The sequence below is a fragment of the Clarias gariepinus genome, chromosome 5, assembly GCF_024256425.1.
Source record: "Clarias gariepinus isolate MV-2021 ecotype Netherlands chromosome 5, CGAR_prim_01v2, whole genome shotgun sequence".
NCBI lineage: Eukaryota > Metazoa > Chordata > Actinopteri > Siluriformes > Clariidae > Clarias > Clarias gariepinus.
In genome coordinates this window covers 18232427-18257504 of record NC_071104.1, presented here as the reverse complement: position 1 = coordinate 18257504, position 25078 = coordinate 18232427, and the positions used below count along the sequence as shown (strand labels likewise).

At 36.6% G+C, this 25078-nt stretch overlaps 1 protein-coding gene across 3 annotated transcripts; it reads left to right on the top strand.

The window, feature by feature from the left end:
• Positions 1-745: 745 nt before the first annotated feature.
• Positions 746-24479, top strand: inpp4aa (inositol polyphosphate-4-phosphatase type I Aa). 3 transcript variants are annotated; one of them, XM_053496709.1, is made up of 24 exons: positions 746-866; positions 8724-8973; positions 9133-9177; positions 9628-9746; positions 9862-9978; positions 10148-10227; positions 10376-10484; positions 10742-10832; positions 11346-11493; positions 12884-13014; positions 13219-13323; positions 13680-13788; positions 14045-14068; positions 14876-15062; positions 17981-18199; positions 18324-18465; positions 19553-19585; positions 19693-19865; positions 21568-21691; positions 21794-22061; positions 22230-22327; positions 22406-22518; positions 22661-22815; positions 22988-24479. In XM_053496709.1, exons 2-24 carry the CDS (start codon positions 8874-8876, stop codon positions 23118-23120), a joined length of 2823 nt encoding a protein of 940 aa, XP_053352684.1. In that variant the 5' UTR covers positions 746-866; positions 8724-8873; the 3' UTR covers positions 23121-24479. The 3 variants fall into 3 exon arrangements, with proteins under 3 accessions (XP_053352684.1, XP_053352682.1, XP_053352683.1); XM_053496707.1 differs by having other exon boundaries at positions 18324-18627; XM_053496708.1 differs by lacking the exon at positions 14045-14068 and having other exon boundaries at positions 18324-18627.
• Positions 24480-25078: the final 599 nt, after the last annotated feature.

The window sequence follows — 25078 nt, the reverse complement described above, 5'->3', positions numbered from 1 at the left end:
CTCCACCCATTCCAACCTGCCTGTACCCGCCTCTTCACCTCCTTTCCACACTCTCCGTTGCTCTGGACCGTTGACCCTAAGTACTTAAAATCCAATAGTAAGTCCAAAAACGCGAGGGCTAAAGTGTCGTTAGCATTATCTACATGAATTTTTAAATCTCCTACTATCAACACTTTGTCAGAGTTAACCAATAGGTCTGATAGCAGATGTCCAAATTCTTTAAGAAAATGGACATATGGCCCTGGGGGTCTGTACACGGTGGCCATTGTAAAATATAGCAAGGGTTTATTATGTATTTCATTAAGTGCAACATTAATGATGTGCACTTGAAATTAGTTAAACCTGGGCCTTATTTTCTGAGTAACAGTGAGTACATCATTGTAGATAGTGGCGACACCACCACCGCGACCAGTTAGACGGGGCTCGTGCTTATAAAAATATTCTGACGAAGTAGACTCATTCAGACCAATATACTCATTTGGTTTAAGCCAGGTTTCGGTGAGGCAAAACATAAGAAAATGCTTTACATTCCACCTAAAATAGAACCAGACATCCAGACAGATGTGTTTTGTCTAGGTCTACGATAATATTTTGTGTTACACATCGCAGCTTTAACGTCACCTGACGTCAGTGGCTTGGTGCGAGATTGCGGGCGACGCGACTGAGAAAGGGGCGGAGTCTTTGGCGAGCGAAATCTTACGTCACGCCGGATGACGGAGTGAAAAGGGCGAGTCTAGGGTTTATATATATACACTGCAGAGAAAGCAGATCAGGTGCATAAATACAATCCATAAAAGTGAACAACAACAAAAAAAAGGAATAAAGCTGCAAACACTTCGAAAATGGAACGTATTTGTGACTGAAGCGTAAGTTTATTTATGTGTTTTCTACTTAAAGATGGACATGTTTGCATCGTAGCGGTTTGTGTAAAAGCAGTAAACAAACATGACCAAATTTTATCAGTGTTTCTCGAGAGAGTCTGTGTGATTGTCGAAGGTATGTCGGGTTTGAACTGAGTGTTTCTGCCGAAATGGTGTTTTCCATTGAATGCAGTGTGCAGCATTGTGCGGATGTAACAGAAATCTTCTCCTGTCTCTGTTCTTTTCCCTCCTCTCTCCTCACTATGGTGATCTCGGCGCTTTGGGGTTCACTAGGATGCTGCAGCATCGATACAACGTTGCTGGGTTTTTTTTTTTTTTTTTTAGAATCAGAACAGATGAATTAGCTCTTCTGTTGTCGAACTGCTTTTAGATGACCGATTGGTTTAAATTGCTGCGTTTCAGGCCTATATGAGGAATTTCCTGTTTCACAAAATGTGCTTTGGATTCCCTTTGCTGCAGGCAGGCTGAGTTTGTATAATAAGGACAGGCCATGCATGTTTTCTGCCTTATTTTAGGCGTCCTGTGGTTTTTAGGGCTGATCACTGTATTCTCAGCATAGCACAAGCACAGGTCTATTATTACTGAACACAACGTACAGTGGTATTGTTGTTAACACGAAACTTCACTGTTAATAGCATTTCCTTCTTATTGGTGTCTTAAAGCTTTACTTGCATAGAAGTGTTTGTTAAGGTGCTGCACTTACATGTCATTACATGTCCATACAGTATCACACAATCTGTGATCACATTTGGTAACTAAACTCTTACAGTATATTGTAACAATGATGAATGATTGCCATTTGGCTTATCAAAGGCAAATTACCCCTAATTCTAAGACAACTTTATATGCAGCAGGGAACAAGAGTGAATAAAATGTAAAAAGGTGTTGAAACTCTATAAACTGTGAACCAAAGCCCAGTAAACATTTGGAAGTCTGATGACTGTTGAAAAGACGTATCTCCAACATGTCCCGTCATGGTTTAAAAAATAGTTCCAAAATGACAGTTGAACGGATGTGACATAATCTGATTCACAACAGCTGTCATAAACGGTCATCTATCCATATTTTTGCTTGGATGGTATTTATTGAACAACTGTAGACAGTTTATATATACCTCTCTCTCGCTCTCTCTCTCTCTCTCTCTCTATATATATATATATATATATATATATATATATATATATATATATGTGTATATGTAAATATATATGTATATAATCTTTACCAATTAATGCCGTACTACCGGATTTGTTTTTGGCTGGGAACACGCCGTCGGACGAATGTTTGCTTGGAGGCTAAGAGGTAGAATTTTGAATGCTTTAATGCTCACTAAAACCTTTGTTACATTGGTACTTTTAAACTTCTGCAGAACAAGAAATCAAACACCAAGGCATGAATTTTAGGCCAGTTGCCAATAGTGTTGACAGCAATTAATGAATCTAGATTTATTGTTTTTACAGTGAGCTGCCATATCACCTCTTGCAACCCAGCTATGATTGTCAAGAAAGGAAAATGAAAATGTATTTTTATTATTGTTTTCCATATAGAGTACAAAGTATTTACTTCCCGTAAATTCACAAGAAGACAAAGATGCGGGGTGCAAATCACTTTTGTAGTCGTGTTTTATGACTGTATTTTCTTAGAGCTTTTACTATACTATCATAATTAGTCACGTAGGATCATCAGAGGTCATTTGAAGCCCTGATGTATCATACAGTAGGTTCACATCAAACAGAACCATTTCGGTTATTAAAATATTTCCACCATATACATTTTTTTTTAAATAGTTTAACATTTCCATTCTAATGTTTTTTAAATGATTAATACAAACTGGGGGGGAAAAATCACTGTATTACATAGACTGTATACAACTGAACCTTAATTTGGATTGTTAAGGGACTGTCCAAACCCAAGTTATTGTACTGTTTGTTCACTGTTTGAGTCATGGTTTAAATTTTTTTTTGCTGTAATCAGCTCTGTATCGGCATGGAGCATCCTAATTTGACATATATTTTGTAAAATACTTCTATACAATTTAGTTGTTTTTTGTTAGATTTTTCACAGATGTACATACTGTATAGAACTGATCCAATAGTACAGCAAGGAGCAGTACAAGAGGTCCTACTCTAACCAGATTTTATGTGCAGATATACACCCAATGCAATATAGAACTTTTATATTTCACAGTTATCTCCACATTTTATTTACAGTATGTAGTAATTCCAGTAAGTTGCTGTCATCTGGTATATCCTTGTAATTTGATTAGTCAATTTTTTATACTGAAACACAATAATCCTCTTGAATCAGTAAATTACTCATACCTTCTTCTAAAGTATTTGAAGTATTTGAGGTATTTAAAGTTCTGGTTAACTAAATTTGTTCTTTAGGACTCGGATGAATTAGGGAGTGCCATGTTTGATCACAAGAGGAGAAGTTAGTCTGTGATTATGCTGCTCATATATCATCTGAGTTTGCTTGTTTACTGAACACATGTTGGGCATTTATTTCTTGTTACTAATCGTTGAGTTGTCATTTTACCATCTGCTGTTTATTGGCCTTAAAATTAAGTTTTTACATATTCATAACACAGTCAAGTCCATACATTTTGAAACAAAGATAAGTTTTTTTGGCGTTTGGCCTTTGTACATAACCACATTGGATATAAACGAAACACTTAAGACATGAGCAAAGTCGAGATCTTTAGCTTTAATTGAAGGAGTTTGACAAAAGAGTGGAATTAACCTTTCAGAAACCATAGCCATTTTCATACACATGCACTGATTTTGGGGTAATAAATAATGGAACAAATGGCTTACAGCAGTTGCATGGCCTGTTCACCTTGTTAATCCATAACTATTCAAGCAGATAAAGTCGCTGGAGGTGGTTCTGAATGTTACATTTGCATTTGGAGAAAGAAATATGGAGAATGACAGGAACAGCTCATGATGCAAAGCATAATACATCAACTGTCAAATATGGTGGAAGCAGTGTTATGGCATAAGTGCATATTTTTGACAGTTGAAACTAATGAATGGTGCTTTTTGATGATCTGACAACTGATAAAAGTACCAGGATGAATTCTGAAGTGTACAGTCGTGGCCAAAAGTTCAGAATGACATAAATATTACTTTTCACAAAGTTTACTGCTAAACTGCTTTTAGACCTTTGTTTCAGTTGTACTGAAATATAATTATAAGCACTTAATAAGTTTCAAAAGCTTTTATCGACAATTACATGACATTTATGCAAAGAGTCAGTATTTGCAGTGTTGGCCCTTCTTTTTCAGGACCTCTGCAATTCGACTGGGCATGCTCTTAATCAAATTCTGGGCCAAATCCTGACTGATCGCAACCCATTCTTTCATAATCACTTCCTGGAGTTTGTCAGAATTAGTGGGTTTTTGTTTGTTCACCCACCTCTTGAGGATTGACCACAAGTTCTCAATGGAATTAAGATCTGGGGAGTTTCCAGGCCATGGACCCAAAATTTCAACGTTTTGGTCCCCGATCCACTTAGTTATCACTTTCGGTGCTCCATCGTGCTGGAAAATGCATTGTTCTTCACCAAACTGTTGTTGGATTGTTGTAAGAAGTTGCTGTCGGAGGGTGTTTTGGTACGTACCATTCTTTATTCATGGCTGTGTTTTGGGGCAGTGAGCCCACTCCCTTGGATGAGAAGCAACCCCACACATGCTTTACTGTTGGCATGGCACAATACTGATGGTAGCGCTCACCTTTTCTTCTCCAGACAAGCCTTTTTCCAGATGCCCCAAACAATCGGAAAGAGGCTTCATCAGAGAATATGACTTTGCCCCAGTCCTCAGCAGTCCATTCAGCATACTTTCTGCAGAAGATCAATCTGGCCCTGATTTATTTTTTGGAGAGAAGTGGCTGCTTTGCTGCCCTTCTTGACACCAGGCCATCTTCCAAAAGTCTTCGCCTCACTGTGTGTGCAGATGCGCTCACACCTGCCTGCTGCCATTCCTGAGCAAGCTCTGCACTGGTGGCACTCCGATCCTGCAGCTGAATCCTCTTTAGGAGACGATCCTGGCGCTTGCTGGACTTTCTTGGACGCCCTGAAGCCTTCTTAACAAGAATTGAACCTCTTTCCTTGAAGTTCTTGATGATCCTATAAATTGGAAATTTAGGTGCCATCTTAGTAGCCACAATATCCTTGCCTGTGAAGCATTTTTTATGCAACGCAATGATGGCTGCACACGTTTCTTTGCAGGTCACCATGGTTAACAATGGAAGAACAATGCTTTCAAGCATAACCCTCCTTTTAACATGTCAAGTCTGCCATTCTAACCCAATCAGCCTGACATAATGATCTCCAGCCTTGTGCTCGTCAACATTCTCACCTGAGTTAACAAGACGATTACTGAAATGATCTCAGCAGGTCCTTTTATGATAGCAATGAAATGCAGTGGAAAGGTTTTTTTTTTTTTTTGAGATTAAGTTAATTTTCATGGCAAAGAAGGACTATGCAATTCATCTGATCACTCTTTATAACATTCTGGAGTACATGCAAATTGTTATTAGTATAAAAACTTAAGCAGCAGCTTTTCCAATTTCTGATATTTATGTAATTCTCAAAACTTTTGGCCATGACTGTACACGCCTATCCTCTATGCTCAGATTCAACCAAATCCTGCAAAACTGAAAAAGACACAGTGAAAGCTCAGGGCAAAGTCTTGGGATGTTTTTTACTAGTCAAGCCAGTCATCTGCTCTCCACCCAGTAGAGCCTGCTTTTACTTACTGAAGACAAGACTGAAGGCAGAAAGACCCACAAACAAGCAGCAGCAGCAGTTAAGGCCTGGCAAAGCATCTGAAGGGAGGAAACTCTGCATTTGGTCATATGCATGGGTTCCAGACTTAAGGCAATCATTGACTGCCACTGATTTTCATGCAAATATTAAGGACAGTTCTTGTGTCTATTATCATGTTTGTTTGTTCATTAGTTTTTGACCACCCCCAAAATGGGTGTATGTGTATAAAATTGCAGTAATTCCTGAGCAACTAATAACACTTTTGTCAAACCCTTTAAATTAAAGTTGAATGTTTTGACTTAAATCCCATCTCATTTCAAATTCAAGGTGGTAGCATACAGAGGTCAAATGCATTACAGTGGTGTGATGTGAAGAAGAGATGGAGCACAACAGTGATGTGAGAGGAAGGAGTAAGATCTCAGGAATGCTGTGATGTGGAGGCGAGATACAGTAGATAACAAAAGTAGATGAAGCTGTATTTTAGAGAGGCAGTAAGACTGCACAAATTATGAGAAGAAAGTTTCCCTTAAATCATCTTATTTGGCACAAATTTCAGGATGTGGTTGTAAGGCAAGACAGTATCATAGAAGAATGAAAGTGCAGCTGGCTTAAGAAGGCTCTCGCTGACATGCATTCTCTTCCTCATGTTAGTGTCACATACTGCCTTGAAAGTCAAAACTCTTCTGTGAATAAAAGAGGAACAGGGGGTTGGCTGCATGGTTTTTAAAGTTTGTCTCTTGTTGTGTTTAAAGTTGTCTTTCTTGTGTAACCAACATTTAAATTCTGTTATATGAAGTAATCCTATTTCAAAGTGATCTTATGCAAATGTGTGTGTTGTTAAACTGTAAGCACTGCTAAGTTCAGTGTTTTCTAAATGGGTATGTTTACTAGGTTTTCTAGTCATTAGCTAGCAGGCAGTTATTAGCAGCCAGCTAATCAGATTAAAACATTGCTGTAGTTTAAAACCAGCAGTGACTTGGTGCTAGTTGCATAAGTGAAACGTTTATTATTTAATCACTAATTTATTGTAACTGCAAAACAAGTATTGATAAGTTGCTTGTAATAATCAAATGAAAAATGAGCTTGGACTCATTGGTCCTCAATAGAAATGTTCTAGCAATGAGTTGTTTGAAACCATTCTAACACTACAGTCTGTCAGTAAGTCTGTGTTATAGCCAAATCAGTCATTTTGATAGTCAGATATTCACTCTTGTCACACTTTATTTCCTATGGTAAAACGATTCTGAATGGAGAAATAGAAACATGGTCACGTGTGTTGAAAGATGGGCAGCCTATATGCTGTGTGGGAACTGACAAAGGAAGAAAGTCTGATTCATGACCATGAGTCACCCTTCATGCAACAGCACTGAATCCATGTAATATTGCATTAACATTACCCCAAATTCAATTAAATTAGATTTTTTTAATGAATATCTGCACAAAGACTGCTGTTTGCAAAGGTGATGGTCCATGATCATCATTTTCCCTTCATTAATATACACTGTCTGTTAAGGCAAAAATAATAATAAAAAAAAGGAATAAAAAAAAAAGCTGAGAGTCTATGTAAGGGGTGAAAAATAAATTGTGTGAAATGTCAGTGCTGATTTTAACTACAACAGTTCTGACATCTAATTCATTTTTTCTTCTATTATCAGCGGTCTTTGTGGGCATATTCTACATACAGCTATGTTCAGTGGATAGAACAAAAATGCAATTATTTTGAAAACAAAGAGATGCTTTACAATGTCAGATATCAATAGGAGGGAGGGTACTGCAATGAAGTTAGATGGATGGGTTTGGATTTTTGGGTGACTTTATTGCTGTATGATCTGTCAAATGGGACCAAACCATCTAATATTAGAGAATAGCCCATGACCTTCTATAGAGACAATAATCAGTCCACAATTTTTATATTCCAGCTCATGCATACGGGTATACCTACTGGTGTGACTTTGTCATTCATCATTAGGTTATTTTGTTTATTTTATGTACTCATTGTATCACCATAGATTAACAACCAAGTCACTTTACCAAAATGATTCAACATTACCTTTTTTACTAAAGTAAGCACTGCAGGGATATATAATATGCAGGCCTTGCTCTACCTGGTCTACCTACAGTATGTGTGTTGTAAAACTGTAAGCATTGCCAAGTTCTGTGTTTTTCTAAATAGTTATGTTTGCTAGGTTTTCTAACCTTTGACTAAACAAGTCTTGATCAGTTGCTTGTAATGATCAAATGAAAATGAGCTAAATGCAGACTAATTGGTCCACAATGGAAATGTTCTAGCAATGAATTGTTTGAAACCATTCTAACACTACAGGCTGTCAGTTAGTCCGTGTGTTGTAGCTAAATCAGTCATTTTGATATTCAGATATTCACTCTTGCTAACATGCTCCTTCAACCCTGGTTCTACTGTTCTTTTGCTTTACTTTAATCAATATATGAGCTTTATAGGTTTGTATTAAAACTTTGCCATTTTATGAAAAAGACCTGTGTATTTGGGTTTTAGATTTTATCTGTAGAAATGGGCTCCTTAAAAGAAAGTCATCACAGCATATGAATCACCAAACCCCATGTGAAGCTCTCAGCTGTGAAAAGCTGATAAAAGACAAAAAAAAAATAGAAAAGAATTCATACCTATTTTTAAAGATGTTGCTATTCAAAATAGGAGAAGTACAAATATGTATAAACCTGGTGCATACATTTTGTGCATAAAACAGCTTATGTTCACTGGTGAATTATGGCTCCATTTGAAATAATGCAAACTACTCTTTTTTTTTTTTTTTTTTTTTTAATCAAACAGTGACAATTTATTCTAACAAGCGCTAGGAATAGCGTTTCATGCTGGCCCAAAATAATTCATGAGGAATACATCAGTGTTAGATAAGTTTCATAATTCATGCATTCTTAAATAAATGCCTTGACTTTGAGCACAAATAAATAACAGACATTTACTTGTTTATAATCTGTTGTCTCGCATAAGGCATATCTCAGTGCCTAATTTGTTTTGACAATTGTTGACAGGTTTTGCAAATTTGATGTTAATTTATAATGCCTTTTTCTGTCCAGGTTTCCCTGTAGAAGTCTTATTTATGGAGTGAAGCAAATACTTTCTTCTCACCTGAGGTATAAGGTGTCAAACCCATCCATACTATCAATACTGCTCTCCAACCACAGTCTCCAAAATCCCAGAGATAATTTTTTTCAATTGCTAAAAGAATGGCGGGGAAAGAGCGAAGTCCTCGTCATCGCCCCTGGTCTGTGTACCGTGCCAACACATTTGATATCGCTTCTGAAATGATGGGCCTCACACTGACGGGTAAGAGCGAGAGAGAGAGAAAAAAGGGATAGTTTTGTTGTTTGTTTTCTGAATATTGTACTACTTAAAATATCTGTTGATTTAACAACTCTGTTAATTGTAATCATTATTCATGTACCAACATATAATGTTAATATAATTAGAAAAATCTGTGTTTAGGGAACAGTCAGGACCCGGATGAGCCTGTGCTGGAGTTCAGTCTGGGTAAGAAGCACATGTGCCACTGTAAATATTAAAAATGTATATGATTCATAGACATAGCTGATTACCTTTATATTGTTGCAAAGTAACAGTTCAGTTTGGAAACTGTTAAATTAGTTGATCAAGCAATAAAACATATTTATAATAGTATATACTGTATAAACATTCATGTACTTGTAAATGGTGTTCAAGCTAAGTTTTCTCATTACAAAAGGAGAGATTTGAATTTTTTTTTTAAATGAGATAATAAGGCTCATTTTTAAGGAGTATTTTTCACTATTTTTGTAGCTACTTAAATGAGATTTTTGTCAGTGGATTGGCTTATGCTAGATAGTAATGTGTGTGTTTGATGCTGTGCATCCAGGGTTTCTGGGATGGACACAAGAATTTACAGTGATGAAGATAAAGCTGTTGCTTAAGACAAATAAATGAATGACATTAGTTTTTTCCCAGCATGCAGTGAGTTAGCGACTCCAACGGTGGAGCGCAAACCCAGTAGCTTTGTGGCAGTGAGCTGCACTACCCCTCCTCAAGCATTTTGGACAAAGCATGCTCAAACAGAAATTATAGAGGTGAGACAGGTTGCACTGAACACAGTGTTTCTACTGTTACACTAGGATATTTATAACTGACTAAAACTTAAATGATCATGTGTATCTTAACATTAAATGTGTTTTTCCTTTCAAGGGAACAAGTAACCCAATATTCCTTAGTAGCATTGCTTTTTTTCAAGACTCTCTGATCACCCAGCAGACTCAAGTGAAACTTTCCGTCTACGATGTCAAAGACCGTTCACAGGGGACGGTGAGAATGTCAAAATATATATTTTTTATAATATATAGAATATATATAATTTATGTTTATTTTTTATAAAAATGTGTCTCAGCAGGATGTGCTAAATTTTAGAAGCAAAAAGATTAAAGTGTTTATATTGTATACCATGGGGTCATATCCTCTTTGTGTTTGTCCTCAGATGTATCTACTTGGTTCCGCCATGTTTACAGTAAAAGAGCTACTTCAGGACAAATACCATAGGTTACACCTCACGTTAAGGTACATGATCTCAGTACATGATACTCTCAAAGAAACACATCCATTGTATTGTAATGATACATTATATATTTAACACTCAATCTGTAATTTAATGTAGCAATTTGTAAATTGTCATTGGTTAGATTTATTTTTATGTTTAATGGTTCAGATCAGCAGAGAATGAGAAGATTGGCAACATCACTATTATCGCCTGGCAGATGGAGGAGAAGAAAGACCAGAGAGCCCCACTGTCTCGATCAGACACGATAAATGGCAGAGTGAGCACAATTTGAGAGTTTATACAGTCAAATAAACAATTTATGCATATCGAAGAGTAAACTATAAATTATTCAGAAAAGAAAATAAATTAAACTTGCTCTGAATAAAATATAATAACATTAAAGAAATGGAATGCACAAATGACCCATAATAAATAGAATAAGCTGAGATTAATTTTAGCCACCATGGGATTTATTGTAGTTAAGACATTTACAATTAAATGAGGTACACCTCCTCTGTCCTCTGTGTATCACAGATGGTGCTACCTGTTGATGAGAGTCTAACTGAATCCATGGGAATGAAATCAAAATCTGCTTCTCTGTGCAAAGATGTGCTCCTAAAAGCAGGTTAGTATTTAAACATGCCGTCAGTTATGGCTTTCCCTCTATATTTTCAGTTTTCCCCAAAACTTGCATATTGGTCTAGAAGGTGATTTTTTTTTTTTTTTTTTTTTTTTTTTTACAATTATTTGGGAAAAGAAATTTATAACTCATATGCCCACCCATTTTTAAGTCAGTGAGATGTAGTGGGTGGTTTAGATTCTGTTTGTTTTTAGTTATGACAGTAGATCTTAAATATTCAGTATAAATACATGTGTAAGCACATAACCTTCATCAAAACATTTGTTTATTTTAAAAATACACTTTAAAAAAGTTATAATTCGATGTTTTATCTTATGGCCTGTGCAGTTGGTCCTTTTGGAAATATTTTATCCAATACCTCACAGTGGATGCTTTCTCATTTAGAAAAGAATTCAGCTAGAACCTTCCAGTTGCAAATTTCTTTTACATAATTTACATTTTAGAAACTATCAAGCAAATTATTTGATAATAATTAAGATATTGTTTAAATTGTTGTAGTATTTGGAGGTACAATATCACGGATGTATCGTTTGCCCACCACGGATGGGAACCATCTGCGTGTCCTGGAACAGATGGCAGAGAGCGTGCTGTCTCTTCACATACCCAGACAATTTGTAAAACTCCTACTGGAGGAAGATGCTGCCAGGTATTTTCCATATCATAGAAATATGTAAGTGTTTGACCATAAGGGGTTATTTTATGTTTTTACATATCAGCCAGCCAAACCTTTGTGTGCATAATGTGTAACAGTTATAATACATTGCTCTTTTTTTAGGTTTGTTTTTTCCAAATATTTTTTTTTTAACCTGGGATTATTCTGTCTTGACCATCTGTATTTTTCACCATTCCTCTTGCTCATGTTGATACTTACTGTAAATTACAGCAGACTGTAGTAATATAGATTGTGCATCATTCAAACAAACACTAATAATACTACTTTATTAAACAGTATACTATGACAATACATGAACAATGCTAAAAATATCTACATAAATTACACATTCTTTTGATTGTGTAAAGCTGCATGCGGCAATGACAATTGCTAAAAGCGCTATACAAATAAAATTGAATTGAATTGAATTTAGTGCAATACTGTCAGTCTGAGTTCATATTGGCTTTTTGACAAACAGGTACATTTGCTGTAATATCATTACTAATGGTTGATTATCACTCAACAGTAGGTCTGTTTCTCTAAAAAAAAGAAGAGAACTTTATAGCTAAATATTTTAGACTTGCACAGTTACAGTACAGCGCAAAATGACCTATTTACATTATCTTTTCATGTGTGTCCTGGCTAAAGTAAAGTGTTATTGGTACAGTGACAACCATTGTTAGAAATCCTAACTTTGCACAAAATTCAAAATAATTTAATTAATTGTACATACCCACAGCTGCCATTCCACTTGAGCAAACCACACACTGACCTGCAGTACACCATAACATTTAAAGCGGTACTAATAATAATAATTAAAAATTATATGTCAAGGATAGTTATAATTTATGATTACATTTTCTAATTATTGATTTACAGGGGGCGGCACGGTGGCTTATTGGTTAGCACGGTCACCTTGCACCTCCAGATTCCAGGGTTGACTCCCACCTTGGAAGTTCCCAAATAGCTTGTAATGTGTGAATGTGTGTCCTGCGATGGATTGGCACCCCGTCCAGGGTGTACCCCGCCTTGTGCCCTAGGTCTCCTGGGATAGGCACCAGGCCTCACGCGACCCTGTATACAGGAAAAAGTGGTATAGACTTTGAGTGAGCATGCGAGGGAGTGAATGTGTTCTATATACAGGGTCGTGTGATACACCTTGTCCAGGGTGTACCCCGCCTTGTGCCCTAGGTCTCCTGGGATAGGCACTAGGGCTCACGCGACCCTGTATACAGGAAAAAGTGGTATAGACGTTGAGTGAGTGTGTGTTCTACAATGTGGAAAATAAGTCAAAAACATTTTCCAAACCTTTGACTGGTACTGTATATTATAACGATCCCCTTAGTCTATGAACAGTATCTAAATATATATTTTCTGTGTGTAGAGTGTGTGAGCTGGAGGAGTTGGGAGAGTTGTCTCCATGGTGGGAAAATCTAAGGAGACAGATCATTGATCAATATCAAACCATCATCCTTACCTACCAAGAAACACTAAGTGACCTGCATGAGTACAAGGGTAGAGATTGCCTTCTCCTTATAGACTTAAAAATGCCTGCAAATGCATAACTGAAATATTAGGCTTAACCGGCTGTAGTGTTTACTATTAGATTGATTTTTATGTTAATCCTGCATACAGTACATCTGATTCACAATACCTACAATTAATGTTACTTGCTTTTGTCATATATTTTTTGGACTTGTGACTTTCTATTCACTGCAGGTCCCTCTTTTAAATCCAGTACTTTAAAAGCAGAGAAGAGGTTGGAGTTTGTGCCGACTAATCTCCATATTCAAAGGATGAGGGTACAGGGCGAGTCCGGCTACAGTACGTATACTCAGATATTTTCTACAATATGTATTTACATATTTACAAATTTAAAAGCATTCCTATCTAGAAGACATTTTTTCCCCTCTGTAGATGATGGTTTCTTACTGCTTTTCTATAACAAGCATTTCTTTTACAAATAATCTTACATTTTCATAAAAGCTTCACTCAGTACTAGAAACTCTGACAGATTTCAATGTTTTTTTTTCCAGGTAAAGAAACATTTTATTGATTAAAAAGTATCAGTTTCAGTGTCTAAAATGACTGAATCTGTATCAAAATCAGTAACAATATTCCATTTTCAACTAATTTTTAATGAGCACAAGCTTGAGCTGAAGTAACGTATCTCCCTACAGATCGAACATATGATGTGGTCACTACTGGAGCCCCTGCAGCACATCATCAAGGTTTTAAGGGCAGCGGTTTGAGGAAACTAATTCAAAAGTTTGAGGAGACTAAGAAACAGTAAGCTCTAAACTTAAATCTAATGATAACCTTTTAAATAGATTTCACTAGTTATGGTTTCATCTATGAATTGATGTACTCTTTAATTAGTAAATGTGTGTCTGGATGCTTCAGAGTTCTCATTGCTTTTCTTCTTACTGCTTCTTACTGCTCCTTCTTTATTTTAATAAGATGTTTGTTAGTTTTGGTTTATTTATTTATGCTAATCATTTCAGTAGTAATTATTTTTGCACTTCTATTTTTGCTTTCTAATCAGTGCATATGATGATGATGAGGAAGGGTGAGTTATGGCGATGAGAAGCTTTTATTAATGTTGTATGTTTTATGTTGTATGTTTGATCATGAATTGAGTCGCCTAGCAAAGGTTCAATGTGTCTAGGAAACCTGTGAAAAAAAATTAATTAATTTATTTATTTATTTATTTACCACCATGGAATGCTCATGTGTTCTGCACTCACTTGTGACCTGGCACCAATGTGTACAGTGTACACATGTTTTGCAATATATGGCCAACAGTTTATGACCACCTGACCAACACACCTGACCACATGTGCTTTCTAAAGCAGGCTTATTTATTCCCCTTTGCTGTTAACCCTTTTTGGAGTGTGGCTGTTTGGACTTGCCTATTCAGCCCCATCAGCATTAGTGAGGTCAGGCAATGATATCAGATGAGGAGGCCTGGGGCACAACTGACGTTTTAGTTTGTCCCAAAAGGTTTTCAGGTTCAGTCAGGGTTTGTGCAGGCCACTCAAGTTGTTCCATTCCAACCTTTGGGAAACCATGTCTTTATGGACCTTGCTTTGTGCTCAGGAGCATTGTCATGCTGAAACATGTTTGATGCCTTTTTGGCCCTCACAATTTGGGGAAGGCTCACTTACAGGTATCATGGTCAGCTGTTCACAAACTATTAGCATATGAAGTGTCTATATTCATATTGTATGTGTGTTCATGTTATTCTGTGTTGCAACCACACATCAGTGAACTAGATCTTGGTGGAAACAGTAAGCAGAAATGGAGAGAGAAAACTTCAAGCTGATCTGAACTAACTTGACCATCTATTCTCTGCTCTGTTCCTTTTTTTCCACAGTGCTGCAGAGTCTCGTCCACATTCAGGAGTCTACCAGCCACAGGATGTGATAAGAGCAAAAGAAATAATTTCTCACATTAACACTCTGAAGACGCAAATAAGCTACTATACAGAGCGCTTGTCCCGGGCCGCCAAAGAACGTTCCTCTAATGCACTGGAGAGAACCCTTGGCATCCTTACAGAGAAGGTCAGTCTACCTGCTAATTAAAGTTCTTTATTCTTCTTTCCATTGAATAATATGGTCCCTTGCCTGATTGGCGAATCTTTCTCTCGTTATTTAGCCTCATGACATATATTACTAATTTTCTTTTAAATAATTTTTAGTCTTACCTCTTTGCTTTCACTGTAACATGGGTGTAGTGCAGGACATAAGGGCATGCTAAAATTATTGTTTATTTAGGTCTTCTCAATAATCATGGTACACCAATTAGGGGTCAAAACACTGTATGGCAAAATAAAAAAAAATTAAAAAAACAGAGAGACAAGTCAGAGTCAAACTACAGACAGCAGAACATAATAATTCAATTCAATTCAATTTTATTTATATAGCGTTTTTAACAATGGTCATTGTCTCAAAGCAGCTTCACAAAAAAAAAAAAATTAAAGAAATTTTTTTTTTTTTTTTTTTAGAAAAGAAAAAAAAATATTTGGAAGTGTGTATGTGTGAGAAAAATGTGTCTAGATAATAATGAAATGAATGAATGATGAATGAAATGTCTCTGATGAGCAAGCCAAGGGTGACGGCGACAGTGGCAAGGAAAAACTCCCTGAGATGGCAATGGGAAGAAACCTTGAGAGGAACCAGACTCAACAGGGAACCCATCCTCATCTGGGTGATAACAGATAGAAATAACATCAAGTGTGTTGTGCAGGTGAAAGTTCAATATAACAGAAGTTGTGTAGATTCAGGTCAGCAGTAGGTGCAGAGGGCAGATGGGGTCTGGATCACTGGAAGCACAGGAGCAGGATGGTAGCTCCAGCCATCATAAAGCAGAATCTAGCTGGAGCAGGTCCTTCTCAAGATGCCTTAGAAACCTCGCAGGGTTGGCCTTTGTCTACTAAAGCTGGCACCATCTCCAGATGCCTCGGGATGGGTAGAAAAATATAGAAAAGATGGAGAGAATTAGCGTAGGTGCCATTCAGGATAGGTGTACTGGAGTATGAGGTTATGGGATGAGTTACGCGTATGCCAGATTAAAGAGATGCGTCTTGAGTCTACTTTTGAATTGGGAAACCGTGTCTGCTCCCCGAACAGTGTCTGGAAGGCTATTCCAAAGCTTTGGAGCCAAATATGAAAATGCCCTGCCCCCTTTTGTAGATTTTAAAATTCTGGGAATTACCAGAAGTCCGGAGTTTTGTGATCTTAAGGGACGTGGTGGATTATAGCATATCAAAAGACTGGTTAGGTATGAGGGAGCTAAACCATTTAAAGCCTTGTATGTAAGTAGTACTATTTTGTAATTAATTCTAAATTGAACAGGTAGCCAGTGCAGGGATGATAGTATAGGTGTTATATGATCATATTTTCTGGATCTAGTGAGAACCCTGGCGGCTGCATTTTGGACTAACTGAAGCTTGTTTATTGAGGATGCAGGACAACCACCTAGTAATGCATTACAATAGTCCAGTCTGGAGGTCATGAATGCATGAACTAGCTTTTCTGCATCAGATACGGATAAGATGCTCCTAAGTTTGGCGATATTTCTAAGATGGAAAAAGGCTGTTTTTGTGATATTGGAAATATGATTTTCAAAGGACAAGTTACTGTCTAATATCACGCCCAGGTCTTTTACTGTTGAGCTGGTAGTAACAGTACATCCTTCTAAACGCAGGCTGAATTGTGAAAGCTGTTGTGTGCTGGTTTTTGGGCCGATGAGCAATATCTCTGTCTTATCTGAATTTAGTAAAAGAAAGTTATTGGTCATCCAATCTTTTATGTCCTGGACACACTCTGTTAATCTAGACAACTTGGGTATTTTATCTGGTTTTGTTGAGATGTATAATTGGGTATCATCAGCATAACAATGGAAACTAATCCCATGCCTTCTAATGATGTTTCCCAGGGGAAGCGTGTAAATTGAGAACATATATAAATAAAGGCAATGGTAATGAAGATGAATACCTGAGTACCTGACCAAAGTTTAGAAATATTTTCTACCTTTTTAGAACAATACTGTATTTTTTTCAAAACTATGACATAAATATAGCATTAGGTAGTTAAGTCGCAACAACAACAGTTGCTATTCCAGCTGTTCTTGAGCAGTTCTTGCAAGAACAGCATTTTCAAGTGCATTTGCAAAACTCATCAAGCACCATGATGAAACTGGCTCTCATGAAGATCTTCCCAATAAAGGAAGGCCAAGAATCTTCTCTGCTGCAGAGGAGAAGTTCATTTAGAGTTTCTAGCCTCAAACATTTGCCAATTAACAGCACCTCAGATTAGCGCCATTATGAAGGCTTTACAGAGCATAAGTAGCTGACGCATCTCAATATCACTGTTCAAATGAGATTATTGCATATTTTGGATGCCTTTAGAATAGTTTTACACTGTGGGAAGAAATAAAAATCAAGAACCATCGAGTTATAAGGTGTGCCTAAACCTTTGACTGATAGTCCACAAAACTGCACAAAATGTAATTAAGGAGCTTAAAAAAGGAACCAATGATTAGAAAGTTCCTGTCACCAAAGATAGTGTGGTGCAGTTAGATTTTTTTTTTTTATCTTTCTCTTATTTTATTATTTTATTATATATATATTTTAATCAATTTATTCCTGTTATTGTCTTCTGACTGATTTCTGAGCTTTGGCAAAATAAGTGTAAATTTTCTTCATTCCAATAAAGCACCTTTAAATCTTGAATAAGAAACTAATAGTTTTTTTTATACTATACAGGTAACATACATTGTAAACTGATACACTTTATTAAACTGAAATTAAACTGAAATTAAACTTAATTAAACGTTATGTTCCTTTATTTAAATGTCTTTTAGTTATTGTGAAATAGTCGTTACTTTGCTTATCCCTATACCACAGTCTTCAGTAGCACTCTCTTTTCTTCAAATAAGTGCTGACAGATTAAACTGTAAGCTTTCTCTCTTTCTTCAGACAAGGCAGCTGGTGACAGTGTGTGATAACAAACTGCTGGCTACTGCCATCCAGTCTCTGAGCGCAGCGCGACCAGACTTCATCGCCTCCAAAATCTCTCCCTCTGGGCCAGACAGTGAGCGTGTGGTTCTGCGTAATGACCCAAGCTCTTCACAAGCCAAGTGGAGTGGCAAAGGGAACAGAACCTCCATGAATTTAGACTGGCATGAGGAGGAGTGGGTAAGGAACCTCAACTGGAACAAAATGTTCCATGAAAGATAAAAGGATGATTCTGATTAGGATACCATCCATCCCAATACAGACTAATTTTAATCAGATCTTGTTCTCTCTCTCACTATCACAGGAGAAGGTGTGGTTGAATGTGGACAAAAGTATGGAGTGTGTAATCCACTGTGTGAACAGGCTGTTGGCGAGGGAGAGGTTGCAGAGTGACAGCAGTGAAGATGTCTTCATGTCTGACCAGCAGCCCAACACTAGCAAGAGAGGTAGCCAAGGCAATGCCTTCTGGATCAACCCCAACCACCCATCATCATCATCCTCTCTTTGCACCCCCCTGCCTTCATCACATCCTTCTTCTGATTCCCCTTCATCAATACCAACCTCTTCTCTGACCTCTGCATGTGTAACCAGTTCTCACAGATCTACCTGTACGTCCAGGCTCTTTATTTATAGTCACCTAAAACAGCACTGTTCTTCCTAATGCTTTCAGTTTTACATCCCTTTTTAACCTCTTTCAATTTTCAGTATTACGTATTACACACAGTGAACAGGTAGTCATAATATTTGATTAGAACTGCCATATAATTAAAAAATAAAATTAATGTTAGCAGTGTATTATCTCATGAGGCCTCATTGATGGTATAATTAAAATGATGTGGCGTAAAATCACAAAAACACACACGGACACACACGCACACAGGTGTTTCATGTCCTTAATGTTCCCCTGGGTATATGTCACATTTCCTCCAAATACCAGACATGGCAGCAAACAGAGAAGCTGTAATCCCTTTCTACAAACCAAAAAAACACAAACTTGCAATTCTATAATAAATTTTTTAGTATATTTTTGTGCATTTGCTTAGTCTTGTCTTTCAGTTGCTCCCTTTACTAAAAAAGGACAAAATTTCTTCCTGAATTGAGAGCCGATCAAGGTTTTTTTTTTTTGTTGTTTTTTTGTCTGTGTTGTCCTCAGATGTGATCATTGGTGACTGTATGAATCTACACTCTAGGCTAGAAATACGTCAGCCTAACCTCTTTCTTTCATACAGTTTTGTATTGTATTTTTCTTACAAAAGTTGGTGGGTGCTGTTACACTTGCTTCTATAGAAGTCCAAAATAATTCATTTTTCCAGTGGATTAGTTATAGATGACAAATGTAAAACCTTACATTTATATATTAATGTTTAAAAGATTTGTACCCAATCCACCCATTATACAATCCACCCTGATTAGATCTATTAGGAATATTAAGTAATTTTTGCATATTTACGTTTGCCTACAGAATTTTTATTTAATAGACGTCACATTATTAACATATATTTAAATATGTAAAACTTCGAAATCTTTTTGCAGATGGAAGCCCGAGCATTGATAACTGCTCTCCAGGTAATCCATGTGTGGATGTTGCTTCTTTGAAATAATTTTATTTTTTTATTTTTCCCTCCACTGTATTATTACAGTGCATCAGTGCTGTTATATTTGTGATGCTACAGGTGAATGGAGCGATGCCCTGTATCCTCTACTGACTACACTAAATGAGTGTGTAGCAATGATGAGTGACATGGCAAAGAAGTCTATGGTGTTTGTACTGATGCAGGACTGTGCTCCCACCATTGCTATGAGCCTCACGTTACAGTACCGCAGAGACGTGGTTTTCTGTCAAACGGTGAGTGCATTCATATCTACTGTACATGGATAACTACATACACATCAACACTTATGAGGGGAAAACAGGAAACTGCTGTATGTGTTCTATTCTGGTAACCAATCACTGGTTCTCTGTTGCATTGCTATAGCGACAGACTCTTTGTTCAGTAGATTATTATATATTTTTATATCCATCACAAATTGGCCCTTGTCAAAGTCGCTCAAATCCTTACACTTATTTTACCAATTTTTCTGCTTCCAACACATCAACTTCAGGGACATAATGTTCACTTGCTGCCTAATATAACCCTCCCACTTCCAAGTGCCCTTGTAATGAGATATTGCTACTGTGTCAAGGGCTAAATTGTCATGGGTGAAGTGATGGGTGGCTCAGTGTGTTAAGGCTCTGAGTTACTGATCACAAGGTCGGTGGTTTGAGCCCCAGCTCTTCCAGGTTGCCACTGTTGGGCCCTTAAGCAAGGCACTTAATCCTATCTGGTCCAGTGGTGCCATAAAATAGGACCCGGGCAATTAACCAAATAACCCTGGGATATGTGCAGCTCTTGTGGGATGGCCTGTGTAGTCTGAACCAATAGAAGAGCTACTGTAGCTCAGATTGTTAAAATAGTTAATGCCGGTTCCAATAGAAAGGTGTCAGAACAAACAGCACATTGGTGGGGGGGGGGTCTAATCAATATTAGGTGGGTGAACATTGTTATGTCTGATCAGTCTAAACTGAAACTTTGTTTTTCCATTAGTTAGCTGAATCATCTACAGTAAATACAGCAGCTGTTCACTTTCATTCAGTGGTTTGTTGATTTTTCATTGGGCTTAACAAATTATTCAGTCATGGGCTAGATTTATTTATATTATTAATATCCATTTAGAAGTCTGTGTGCACATTCTATATACATAAACTACAAGACCAATGTATAGAAGAATATATTTTTCTGTTTGTTTCACTATTAAAAACATTTGCCAACACACAATATGGAACCATGTCTTTAACATATCATTTAATCTAATTTTTTTTGTGTGTTTTTCATCGGTATTTAGCATTTACACTGTTTAATGTAAATACTATACAGCTTTCCTTGTGTGACTAAAGTTTCATATATTCACGTTATAATGTCTATATACTCATCAGACTTACTTTTGTAGTCAAGATTTTAGGACCATCTGAATGTGAGGATTATTGACAAAGTATTCCATTTAGTCTAAGAAACATTACTGTCTTTTATCAGTTATATAAAACCAGTGTCGTAAAAAGTCTTTAAAAAAGTGGGTTTTTAAATGTAATATTATTTGCACATTTCTGTAGAAAATACTAATAATAACCCTTGATAATCAAATAAAGATGGACTCGGAATAAGTGAAAGAGGGAATGGAGACCACATTATTTCAGTTCTATAAATAACATAATAGCAGACCTGCTGTGTATATATATATATATATATATATATATATATATATATATATATATATATATATATATATATAAATATATATATATTTTACTAACCCAGTTAGAAGCATACTATACATGCGTAAGTAATTTTGTGCATGAGGTAAAGCTGTGTTTCTGTTTACTTTTAGCAGCACAAAATTTGCAACAAAACAGCTATTTAAACACTGCAGAATGTGCAGAAAATATTTTCAGTGAGAAATACAGTACTGTATATGATTAGTTACTTAATGTATAAATATGGCTCTCTCCTCAGCTGGCAGCGGTGATCTGTGGTTTTGTAGCAAAGCTGAGGAATTGTCTGTGTGATCACGGCTTCCTTAGACAACTCCATACTATCGGCTTACTGGTCCAGTTTGAGGGTCTACTAAGTACTTACGGTATGTCCATGTAGGAGTGTTATGTTTTATGTGTTTAATTGCGGCACTTTATCATGTCAATCTTCTAAACCTATGCAACAAACCTATGCTATCATTTTAAAGGGGAGGAGCTCGCCATGCTAGAGGACATGAGCGTAGGCATCATGGACCTTAGAAACGTCACCTTTAAGGTTACTCAGGCGACCTCAAGCTTCGGTCCTGACATGTTGCCTGTTATCACGGGGAACAGAGATGGGTTTAACGTTCGAGTCCCAGTGCCTGGGTCTGTGTTTGATGCTTTACCACGGGAAATCCAAAATGGGATGCTGCTACGTGTTCAGCCAGTTATGTTCAACGTAGGAATTAATGAACAACAGACACTTGCAGAGAAGTAAGCTTGTCTATATATCATTTAATTTATTGATGACCTATTGAACATTGTAATTAGATCAGTTAGATCATGAGTCAAATCAATAATTTTTATGCTGGAAAATCATCAAACTTTGTGTTTTAAAGGTCTTACTCTGATGCTCATTGTTTTTTTTCCCCCCACACAAAGATTTGGTGACACCTCACTACAAGAAACAGTCAATACAGAAAGTCTGGCACGACTTAACTCCTACTATGATCAGTTCAAGGAAGTGTTGCCTGAGGACTGTGAGTTTTAACCCAGTTCAAAAGTGTATTAAGTTCTGCAGTTTTTCTAGGTGTTTCACCTATTCTTCGCTTCCCCAGGTTTACCTCGTTCTCAGAGTCAATACTGTATACCAGAGCTACTGAAATTCCTCACTCAAAATGTGAACTCCAGAAAGAGTAAGAATGTGGACATACTTTCGCAAGCAGCAGAGGTATAAAAAATTTGGCTTGTGATTTTACTTCAATTTGTACCTTAAACCATTCCATCCTTCTCAGACTCAGTATAGCGTTACCTTACAACAATATGTTTTATTTCTCTTTCCTGTTTTTCAATATCCTGACGTTTTTTGGCAGTTGTGTCGGCGTCTCAATGGTGTGCGGGTAACCAGCTGTAAGAGTGCAAAGGATCGCACAGCCATGTCTGTAACTCTGGAGCAGTGTCTGATCCTGCAGCAGGAGCACTGCATGGCCCCACAGGTCTTAAGCCAGGCTCTAGAATGCATGCGCAGGTAAAGAAGTATTACTCCTTCACTCTTAATATGTCCATTGTACAAAATAAGCTGTTATTACTTTTCACTTGGGTGATCTGATCAATGTCACTTAATCTTGTGTATAATTCTTTTGATTGTCTAGAAAAACATATTCATTATGTAATCTGTATTATGTATTGCTTTCTCATAGTGAGGGCTGCAGGAGAGAGAATACCATGAAAAATGTGGGCAGCAGGAAATATGCATTCAATTCACTTCAGCTGAAGGCCTTTCCGAAACAGTATAGACCTCCAGAGGGTACTTATGGTAAAGTGGATACTTGATTAGTATACCACAACTCCTACTGTTCTTCACCAGGCTGCTTTCCCACTTTATCCCCTTTACTTTGTTGTCACTAATCTAAAGAAAATGATGCAATGAATTCAGTCAAATAAAGACTCACCATCACTGGACACATAGGGTTGTAGTTCACATAACTGCACAAGTCACTGGTCTCTTCTTATATCTGTGTTTTATTATATTGGGACAGTTTGGAAGAGTAGGACTCCATTCATCCAGCAAGACAAGCAATCGGCAACAGCACTAAGCTTATCAGTTAAGGGGTGTATTGTAAGCTACCAGTGCAAATTACAGTTGTTTTCTTTTGTGTTTTTGTCTCTACAGAACCTCAGTTTTACATACCTAGTTAACCATGGACATGTTTCTTGACCTGACATAAATCGTATATATAAATCATAAAAATCACATAAAAAGATTTTACTATTTCTCATATCTTTATCAGATTGCACTTGTTCTTAAATTTATCTTAGTGTGTACATGCTGATGGACTGTAATAACAATGTCATTTATGCGCAGTCTGAAAATGTATTGCATTGGATGCACTAGATACATAAACAATAATTCATTATCTTTTTCCATTCATTAAATGTGCACATTATATAGAGCTGACCTGTAGTGTCAGTGATGTAACAAGTTTCATCAAGTCTTATGCTATCACAAGGCTATACATATATTGCTTTAAATTATCCCTTTAGCGTAATAACAGCAGCAGTGTGTGTTTTACGGGTTGTAGATTTTCAAGGAATGGGCCTTTCTCATGCTGTTGCTAAGCACAGGTAAAGTTTGTACAGTTAATACAGTGAAATGTTGTCAATAGATATTAACATAATTTAACAAAGTTGTGTAAGATAATTAAGACTATTCAGTTGTTTGTTGGTTGTAAACTGTTTGTATGTGGGTTCTGTAAATCTCTTTGGGTTTGTCTTGACTTCTGTCTTTGAAAATGTAATAACATCCAATAACATTCATTATAATTTATGCTCATGTATTGGTAATACATGTAAGTATTTTGTTTTGTTTTTCTTTTTAAAAACCTTTTTGTTTTTCTTTCATTCAAACCCTATTTCTCTTGTCAAAAAAGAAGCTCTCTTGACACTTTACTATCATTAATCCTTTGTTATGCTTATAGCATGAAAAAAAGCAAAGCCTGACAAAAAAAGTATCATAAACTTACTACGTAAAGTCATAATGTGACTTATTCTTTGTTTTTATTTGAAGGCTGTGCTAGCAGTGTAAGAATGCTCCAATAGCTAAACTTATTTTGTTTTGCTGTTAATGTCTACACAAACATTGAATTGTCTGTACAGAACTATTCATCTGAACATGCAGCTATTAAAGGCAGAGTTATACACATTTTACTGACTGTTATTGTTTTTATTTACCAACAGACATACATGTTCAGTAAAAAGTTATTAACTGTGGCTACTGAGTGAGAGTAAAGAAAGTATTATGATACACTTGCCGGGAGCAGCCGAAAGACCAACAGCAACTCTGGTAAATAGTTATAATTGCACCAATTTAAAACTCACTCATTTTGTGTGAATATATGTATGAATTGGTGTTTCTCTGACTAAGCACAAAGATACTGTCGATGGATAGATAGAATCTGTACTTTGTACAATTAAAGTTTTTTTTTTAAATACAGGTTTTAATTCAATTCTATTTTTTACATAGGCCATTGTCTCAAAGCAGCTTCACAAAATGAAAAGAAGATTTATGGAAGTATGAGTGTATGAGTGAGAAAAAAATGTGTTTCACAGAAAAGAACTAGAGTGAAAAAAAAATACAACATACTATATATAATAAAAGTGCTCTTAAATATAAAAAGAAAAATAGCATTAATATTTAAATGCATGCATAGTGGTTTAATTGTTAGCACTGTGGCCTCAAACCTCCAGGATTTGTTATTGGGTGTGATTGCAGGTTTTATCCAGATAATCCA

Bases quoted from the DNA above. Each gene is read 5' to 3' on its own strand.
- inpp4aa (XM_053496707.1), top strand. From the start codon at position 8,874: ATGGCGGGGAAAGAGCGAAGTCCTCGTCATCGCCCCTGGTCTGTGTAC. The intron at 8,974-9,132 runs GTAAGAGCGAGA...ATCTGTGTTTAG, and splicing joins GATGGGCCTCACACTGACGG to GGAACAGTCAGGACCCGGAT. The intron at 10,228-10,375 runs GTACATGATCTC...TTAATGGTTCAG, and splicing joins AGGTTACACCTCACGTTAAG to ATCAGCAGAGAATGAGAAGA.